The 9143-nt window shown below is 44.8% G+C and overlaps 1 protein-coding gene across 1 annotated transcript in view; it reads right to left on the bottom strand.

Moving 5' to 3' along the window:
• The window catches only part of EIF4E2 (eukaryotic translation initiation factor 4E family member 2), a gene marked incomplete at its 5' end in the record, with an annotated part of 17684 nt that extends 9175 nt beyond the window's left edge, over positions 1-8509 (bottom strand). The window contains 5 exons of the mRNA XM_009076461.1: positions 1303-1439; positions 1528-1680; positions 4551-4655; positions 6986-7120; positions 8395-8509. Coding sequence (XP_009074709.1) covers positions 1303-1439; positions 1528-1680; positions 4551-4655; positions 6986-7120; positions 8395-8509 — 645 coding nt within the window. The remainder of the gene's footprint in view (positions 1-1302; positions 1440-1527; positions 1681-4550; positions 4656-6985; positions 7121-8394) is intronic.
• Between the last annotated feature and the right edge of the window lie 634 nt (positions 8510-9143).

Genomic DNA, 9143 nt, shown 5'->3' with positions numbered 1-9143 from the left:
CTACCGAGCCTGAGAGAAGTCAAACACCTCTCTCCTTTCACCACAAAGCTGCATCAGCACAGCCTGCAGTCTGCCGCTGCCGAACAGGAGTAAAACACTGTTGTGCCTCCATAGGAGCACTTTGTTATCTCCTAACGTGGCCAGAGAGTCCATAGTGCCCTCTCCTGGCAAAAAGCGCATGACAAATGTTACCGGCAAAATCATGGAAAAAATCATCCCTTTCCCACGCACACAAGGAGGGCTGCATGGAACACTAGATGCCTACAGGCAGTCTCAATGAGATATCTGTATAATTACTAGTGACCCACACTCAAAATTGGCCACAACTGGAAGCTAGCTGTCTTCTACAACCAGGATTGATCTCACCAAGCTGTCTGACAGCACACTGATGACAGGGTGATTATATGGAAAGGACAAGCCAACATAATGAAAGGAAGTCATGAAAGGTACTTGCACCCTGATTACAGGCTAGATTAGACAGCTCTCTGCTATATTAGTGTCTTATTAATTTGTTTCACTCCTTTTTCCGTGTACACCTTTTCAAGTGTTAATTTAACCAATATGACCTAATCAGTGTATTGGTTTATAAAACGCTCGAGAAAAAAAAAAGGAAAAAAATTACATTACTCACCTCTAACTAATACCTATATATGAAATTTTTCGTCAGTTTGTGGGAAATAAAAGTCACCCTGAATGGCCTGATATGGTAAGCTATAATACATTTATTTAAAAATACAGCTGTCCTCTCTGTGTACCGTGATCTTCTAGTCTTGTTAAAGAGCCTCTGTCACCAGGGCCTGGAAGACTTAATATACGACGTTTATTATGATTAGAAATCATTTGTACAGCACTGTAAATTCACACAGCACTTTCCCCAGACCATTTATAAGTCTAATGGCACTATAAATCCCCGTTAGCTTCCGCACTTTATTCCCCAGAATCTCTATTTATTCAAATGATCTTGTCCCCCCTGCTGCAATCTTGTCTTTGAATACATCAAGCCACACCCTGGGCTGCCCATCGCCCGAGTGACAGGCTGGGTGGATTGCTAAAACAGCCCTGGACTATGCACTTTAAAAAAAACCCCAAGGTTTTATTATTAGAACCAAATGTCCCTAACAACAGCATGAAAACAACACAGGTATTTGCCTTTCAAAGCGCACTGGCAACAACTGCTGCTGTTGTATTTCAGTTAAGAACAGCCCTAACAGGCACAAGCACTTCCCTCAGTCCCTGCGGCCTGCACTGAGCTGCCCAAGCACACATGCACCCTGCAGCAGCCCCCTCTGCCACCACACGTACTTGATACTGTCGGTGTGGGTTTTGTATTCCATGATGGTGTTGGGAGGTAGGTTGAGCACTCTTCGTAACGTGTCGCGTATCCGCGCCGTCGTGGCCTGGTCGCTGGCTGTCTTGTTCCATATCGAGATAATATCCTCCTGCAGAACAGCAAGGGAGGGGTGAGCACATGGGACTTTCTGCTGCCCTGCCAAATGGAAGCGTGTCCCAGTTCTCCAAAGTGCTTACCTGGAATCGGACAGAGACGACTGCCCCACAGATTTCCTCTCCCACCATAAACTGTTCGCCCAGCATGGCCAGAATGAGATTCTCCCAGCATCGTGACGCTAAGCCCTTCCGTAGACGGATAATCCATTTACCACCGTTTTTGTTGGCATCATCCTAGGAAGAGGGGCAAGAAATTGATTTGTTTTCTTCCAGCTACTTTTCTGCTACCCACAAGACCGCAGAGCCACAAACAGGAGCAGATATGGATTGGGTGGGGCAAGGGACAGAATGGAGGTATTTTCAAGCAAAAGCATTTCACTTCTCCCCCATACAAGCAGAGACAGAGGTAAAGCACTTACTTTGAATATGAAGTATTTGAAACATTCCAAAGTTCTATGCTCTGAAGACTTGAACTCTAGTGTTTTGATCCCACTAGCAAAGACTAACACCAGCCTACCAATCTGCACACAGACCCAAAGGCAAGGACCTTAAAACTGCTCCTAAACCTGAGACTGATTCCCCATTTGCCTAATCCTTTGCATGTGTAGTTCTGCTTCTTAACAGGAAAAATTCCTCATCATAGCACATGGAAGGCTAAGAAACAGCAGGAAATTTTAGGTTTGAAAAGTGATATTTAAAAGCAAGTGAAAAGTTGATATACACTTTCCTTCCACATTTCCTGGAATAGGCTCACAGGTTGTGTTAACACAGAAAGGACCAGTCTGTTCTCTGGGAACCACTGACACTATCACACATCATACAGCTGAATGTTTGTTCCAGACTCCAGTGACCCAGGGAAATTACCAAAAATGAGGGGAGAGAATAAAGAAAAAAATTTTATGCTAAGCACCCAGTCTGTCACCTCAATATTGTGACTCCCTATGCTGCACCTGATAGAGCTGAAAACTGCTACAGACTGCAGTTCTGTGCCCCAGAACACACTGATATGTCAAATTGCAGCTCCTCCTTTGTGCAGAACACTGTAGCATTCTCTTGTAAAACACTGTAGCTGGGAAATCTTACAAGGTGAGAGGGGAACAAATTCCATCCAAAGCCGAAGACAGGGAGGTAGGAACAAGTCAAAGAGGTTGGCAGTTAGGAAGGGAAAGGGAAGACAGGTCTAGGACAGAAACAGAGAAGAACAAAGGATGACTCAGAGGGGACTGCACAAAGCAGGACATCCCTCGCCAAATCACCAGCACTCCCCTCTGCCAAGCTGGGACACACCTTAGAGATGCTAGGCAAGGCAGCCCAACCCTTTGTAACAAAATGAAGCTCACTTTATTTTAGCCTTAAAGCTTCCCTAGGGCTCAAGTAAAACTAAACATTTGTGTGCTCCCCCAGAGACAAAAAGTGCTAACAAAGCAATCCTGAGGAGTTGTGGAAGTACCAACATAACAGCAGCATTCACCTGACTCCTAGTTTTCAGGTATGTGCCAAAGCCTGGACTGAAAGGGGAAGATGTCAGTAAACCTCAAAGTGTGACAGCAGCCATACAAACCCACACAAGTTCTGGGAATGTGGCATACTCCTGTGAGGTGCAAACTACTTCTGTTATGTGTCCTCGTTTTCCAGGTTGTGAACATCACACTATAGGCTTTAGCCTGGAAGCTGGGAGTTGAGTTTAACTCTTCAAACTTTCCACAATGACTAATGGGCATCAAAGAGACAGTGGTATTGCTCAAAATATCTCAAAGGTGATTTAAGCAGGTTCTAGGCTTCAAAGAGAGCAGTGACTGAGAGGCAAATGCTGTATCTTGTGCTTCATGGTTATTGTTAGTTTTCTTTTGGGTTAAACAAGCTTTGGTTCAGTCAAGCATTTGATTTTCCTTTACCAGAATAATAGTGGTCTGCAGCCCAGCAAATCATTTGCTAACATCATGCTTAGTGCTTCTGACTTTACCAGGAAAGGCACAGATGGATGCAGAAAAAGATCAGAGCTACGTATAGGCACATATGTGCCTGTAAGAATGACAGTAAGTAAGGACTGGTTTGGAAGAGAAAGAAGCATAAACAAAGCCCTACAAAACATACAGCAAAGGCAAGGCCAACAGTAAGATCCTCTTCTATATATACACAAGAAGGGAGTGGGGCCAGAAGTAAAAAAACCAAAGAATCTCTCCACCTCCATCTTAAAATGGCTACAGGGAAATGCTTTATAGAAATTCTGGTATCATTAACTTGGGACTCTCCGGTTGACACATTATCAGAGCAGCTAAGCTCACCAGGAGTCCAAAGAGGGTTAAACGTTTTATATAAATTGTATTTGCAGTAACTGGCTATAAAACACCTTGCTTAAAGTAATTGCCAGCTGGGGTCACATATAAATTTCTCAGGACCAAGCAGTATAATTAGGTACTTCAGAGCAACACATAAAATCCTCATATTGTGAATGCTATTGGTCATTGCTGGCAGCAGGCCAGGAACTGGAAGAATGATTTGCTGGGCAAAGATTTTTTTGGATAGAAATAAAAGCAAACTAAGTGTTCTGGACCAAAACAAAAAGCAAATAAAGGGCTAAGGTGTTTTTCCATTTCCAGCTCCATGTGCAGCTAGAGGCTTTTAACCATATGCACCTCTGTCTCCCTCATCTGAAAAAGGAGGGTTGTTTTTTATAAGCTGTGTTGAATTCCACTCACAGAGGTCCAGCTCTTCTAGAGGAAAGCCCTGCACTGCTGTCACTGGACACAGCTGTAAGGGGCAAGTGCCTATATTGGGAGACAGGAGCTTAGCTGGGGTCCCTCCTCCCCTGGGTTCAAGGCAATATTGCCCAGAGACCCTCTGGACCCACAGGCAAAGGCAACCTCTGTGGGGATGCAGCTAGCAACCCCCCACATCTTCCCTCTCTGTCAGCAGATCCCAGGACTGCTCAGTTACATAGGACAGAGTTCTGAGCACAAGCTTACAGGAAACCCAGAAGAAAGGACTGCACCCAAGAGAAGCCAATGCAGTGCCATTTGCTGACAAGAGTCCCTTCACTGCTGAAGCTTCCCTCCAGAATATTCCAGAAAAATATCAAGGCAGATACAAGAACTCCAACTCACCTCCCACATGGGTTTGATGCCCTCTTTGAAAAGATGGAAGTCACTATGGCCTGTCAGGTCCCCAGGACGTACCATGTGACTGTAAAACCGCCAGAATTGCTCCACCTGCAACAAGACAAACCACACAATGAGGCTGCTCAAACTGTTCACAGTCGAGATTCCTACAGAAGCAGCTTTCCATTTCTACACTAGCTGGCCAGAACTACCTTCCCCTCTTCTGTTCTACTCTCCTGTTATAAGGATGTTGATTAGGAAACACAGAAGGCAGCAGTAGGATTAGAGCTTGGGTGACTGTTTCTGACTTGTTCCATTACCACTTGAAATGTTCAACAGGTGCCTCTAAAGTCACTCAGCATTCGTCTGAAGAAATCTGTGCTAAGATAACTGCTGCTTTGGAGAACAGTTCCAAACGTATCTTGTAAATCCTGCTGCATAAACTTTCAAACAGTGGATATGTGTCAAATCCATCAGGTACAGCCAAGTCTCTCTACCCTACACACACCAGCCCTGCACAACCACTGCTCTGTGTGACCATGGAGAGTGCAGGAACACCCAGATGAGACTTCTTTGTATTTAATTTCACTGCATCCAGATTTTAAGACAAAAGTACATATTCTGGTGCTAGTTTAAGATCTGAAGGCACCATTCAGAGCTTTTATTTAAATATCTCTTACTTCATTTTACAGTCTGCCACAGTACTCTTGGACCACTTCACTTTGACACCCCTGTGTCCACTTGAGACAATCTGACTGTAAGGCAAAGGAGTAATCTTTCATAGTTCTTAAAAATAGCATATTTTTCTTTGAGAATCTCTGGGTGAGAAAAGGCAGTGGAAGACACTACACTAATTTCCATATTTTAAGAGGACTCCACACAGTAAGACAATAGCTATCAAGCAGATCTGCAGTGAGGCTGGGGGGGCAGACACCTACTCAAGTACTTTATCAGAGACCTCAGCGACTTGGTCAGCACTTGGAATTCTGCTCCAATCTCTCACCTCTGCCACCCAAGCTGGAATTTGCTTTTATAGGTAATAAAATTATGAACCAAGACTGAGGCAGGGTCAGCAGCAATCTATTTCTGTCAGACACATCCACAGGCTGTGTGAGAATCTCACTCTCACTCCGAGGGAACTTGCCCTCTAGTGGTTCCCATTCCACAGCTCTTAGAGCTTCCTACTGCAAAGCCCAGAACAAATCTGAATCCAGGCTAAGCTCAGACAATTCTTTCTGAAGTTTGCTCTTCCTTCCCCTGAAACAGAACTTGGAATCAAACACATTATCAGATCTACTGGCAAATCTCTCTCCATCCTAACAGAACTGCAGCATTTCCACTATACAGCAGCCACCACAAATTCTTTGCAGCAAAGGGCAGACTCGTGTGAAGTGACATTTCTCCTCTAAGAAGCTAAAAAATCAATGTTAAGTCTACAATGACTTCACAAAGTGAAAAGTTATTGCCAGATCATCAAGCAGTAGCCACATTTTTCATTCAATGAACTGAAAGGACTTGCTCACACAGGGTAACAGTAGCAGTAACCACCCACAATGACAGGCTCTTCTTCCCACTCTTATCCTGGGTGGATGCAATAACACATCCCAGATGCTTGGACAGGCACATTTATATGCAGCTTCCAGAAGGAATAAAGGGGTATTTTTACAAATTCTCACACTAAGAAGATATGCACTGGTAGCAAAATTAACATTTGCAAGGGACCCTGAAAAATCTGGACATACCAGATCTAAAAAAAAAAAAGAAAGTAAGAAAGAAAACAGTCAACAGACTTCCCAGCCTTGGGAATGGTAATGGAGACATAGTTTGTTTGTGTATCTTGGGCTCTTAATGACAGTTTTACACCGCCAGTACCATGCAATCATCTAACACTGCCTGTCCAGGACATGCTCAAATTTATTCTAGGAATAAACAACCACAGAGTGGAAGGGGAAAGGGCAGTTTGCCTTTTAATAAACTTCACTGCAACACCAAACTGCACCTTGTCCATCACTTCCAGTCAGACAACAGGCCACCAGGAGCTTGCAAACAGAGCACACCAGATGCTTGTTCCAAACACAGTCTCTGTGGTGGAAATATGGGTGTAGAGAAGTGTGTGGGACTGTAAAGTCTGCTACACACATACATCTAGAAAAGCTCTTCTCTTCCTCTATTGATGACCTGTCGTTCTGCTCCTGCTAGCATACTTGGGAGGTCTCTTTCCTTATTATTATTCCAGCTACCACCTCTACTGCAGGCAGAGAGGCCTAGCACAGGGCAGGGAACTGCTAACCACATCACCTGCTGTAGGGAATTCAAGAGCTCATCTGCAAGTCTTGGCACATCACTCACTCCCCTCTGTTCCTGACAAGAGGGGCACACACCCAGCACACAGGGACAGAGCCAGCCAGGATGCCCAGGAGACACAGCAGGGATGTACTCACGGAGGCGAAGGTGCCAATCTGTTTGATGTTCTGTTCGTAGCTCTGGGAGCTCGTGGGCCGCCCGGGCGTCCGTCTCGAGTACCAGAAGGTGTAGTTATACTGCAGGGGGTGCTCAGCTGGCCCAGGGACAACAGCCTGCAGAACAGAAATCCTGCTGACCCCATGGATGCTCCTCCAAAAGGGTAGTGGGAAAAATTACATCCACACGTCAGATGTTCACATATTCCTGTTATATAAACTGATCCACAATTTTACAAAAAAATACTGTCTCTGTTAATTGTTCAAAATAACCAGGCTAACAGCAGCTAATATTTCAGAGAATATCAGAAATTTGCAGTGCAGGGGTGGCTAAGCAAAGAATAACTTAAGCAAGGAGAGTGCCACAATAAAAGTAACTGTTGTAACTGTTAGAGGCAACACTGTTGAATTTTCTTTTACTCCTTAACTGTCTCAAAGGCAAAAAAAAAAAAAAAAGACAAATTAAAAAGGGCAATGTGAGAGCTTTAGCTTTTTCAAACTAAGAAAAGAAAAAGACACTCTTCTCCTCTGGGAAGAACAAACCCCACTCATACTAAGCCATGATTCAAAAGCAATTATAACTCTTTGGTGACACCATCTGCCTTAAGCAACCAACACCCCAGCGCTCCAGGAGGATTAGACCTGGAACTCGTTAGGTCAGCTTTGGCAGAACCAGCAGTGGGCAGAGATCACCTGCCAATCTCCAAAACACTGGTTTCTGATTAAAAAGACTTCTAATGAACATAAAAGAGGCTAATGAGAACTCATTACCCAAGAATCAAAAGTGACAGAGAAAAATCCAACCAAAGGTCTTATCTTGTATCCCTTGATATTGTTACAGGAGTTACCAGGGCGCAAATCTCTATTCTCCTCTTGTCTGTGGTAAGTTTATGAGGATCGCATTGCTTCAGACAGAGCAGCTTTCCTAAACACATGATTAAATAAAACCAAAACCAGGGCAAATATATGCACTATGCCTTCTTGACCAGGCTACACTACACAGAGACATGTCTTGAGTTATTTCAACAGTGGCACAAGCACTGCCTGGTAAACCAACTGCAAGCCACTGCCTCCCTGTCAATCAGCCCTTCCCCCACACCCTCTTCCAAAACTATTTTTGAGAAAAATAAAGTTTTATTTCTCATTTCTGTTCAAAAGCCAGGCAGAGCACTAGCTGTGTGTATGAAGGGAGCATTCACCCCTCAGATTACAAACCTCCCACATCAAATTATCAATCTAACATGGTCCCTCTGTCTTCATTACAGCAGTAACAGTGCATTAAGAGATCACAGCTCTCCCAGACATATCTTCCTTATCCCTGAGCTGCGGACTGACTCTCCAGCACTCCCACATCACACCCTGGCAGTGGATGGCAGATGCCAGCACCATACCTTCCTCTTGGTAGTACTTTGTGGTTTCTCTCGATCATTCTTTTCCTTCTCACTGTCTTTCTGTGTGTTATTCTCCTCGTTCTGGTCATGGTCTCCACTATCATCATCTTTCAATCTGATAAAGGAAAAGAACAAAGCCACTCTTGCATCACACAGCTGAGAAGGTTCCAAGCCCTGGTGGTCTCTGCTTCAGAGCTCCTCTGTGGTACAAGTGCCACCAGCATTTGGAAATCTACACCTGAAAACCCACACCATGAAAACTACTTCTACTCTGCATGCCCAAAGTCCATCACAGGCACCTTGGGCACACGCTTTTAAGCCACAGTGAGCAACAACACAGGTTATTAGAACAGACTCAAGTAGTTTGTGCTAGATACTGATCTGCCAGAGAAAACCCCCGCTGCTTGTGAGGGTCCCCAAGTACTCAGGGGGTGAATACAAAGACCTGTCACTAACACTGCTGAGAGTTGCAGTGACCCTCCCAGGGCAGGTTTAGGTGGGATATTAGGAAAAGTTCTTTCCCCAGAAGGTGTCTGGGCACTGGAACAGCTTCCAGGGCAGGAGTCGCAGTTCCAAACCTGACAGAGCTCAAGGAGCATTTGGACAACACTCCGAGGCACACGGTGTGACCCTGAGGGATGTCCCGCTCAGAGCCAAGAGTTGGACTCGACGATCCTCGTGGATATTCTATCTATCCTCTGAACATGCCGTGATTCCGTGACTCTCTCCGCACCACTCCCCACGCCCCA

Source organism: Acanthisitta chloris, unplaced genomic scaffold, assembly GCF_000695815.1.
Source record: "Acanthisitta chloris isolate BGI_N310 unplaced genomic scaffold, ASM69581v1 scaffold986, whole genome shotgun sequence".
In the NCBI taxonomy this organism is placed as follows: domain Eukaryota; kingdom Metazoa; phylum Chordata; class Aves; order Passeriformes; family Acanthisittidae; genus Acanthisitta; species Acanthisitta chloris.
Note: the sequence above shows the minus strand (reverse complement) of the source record. Positions and strands in the feature narration are given on the sequence as shown.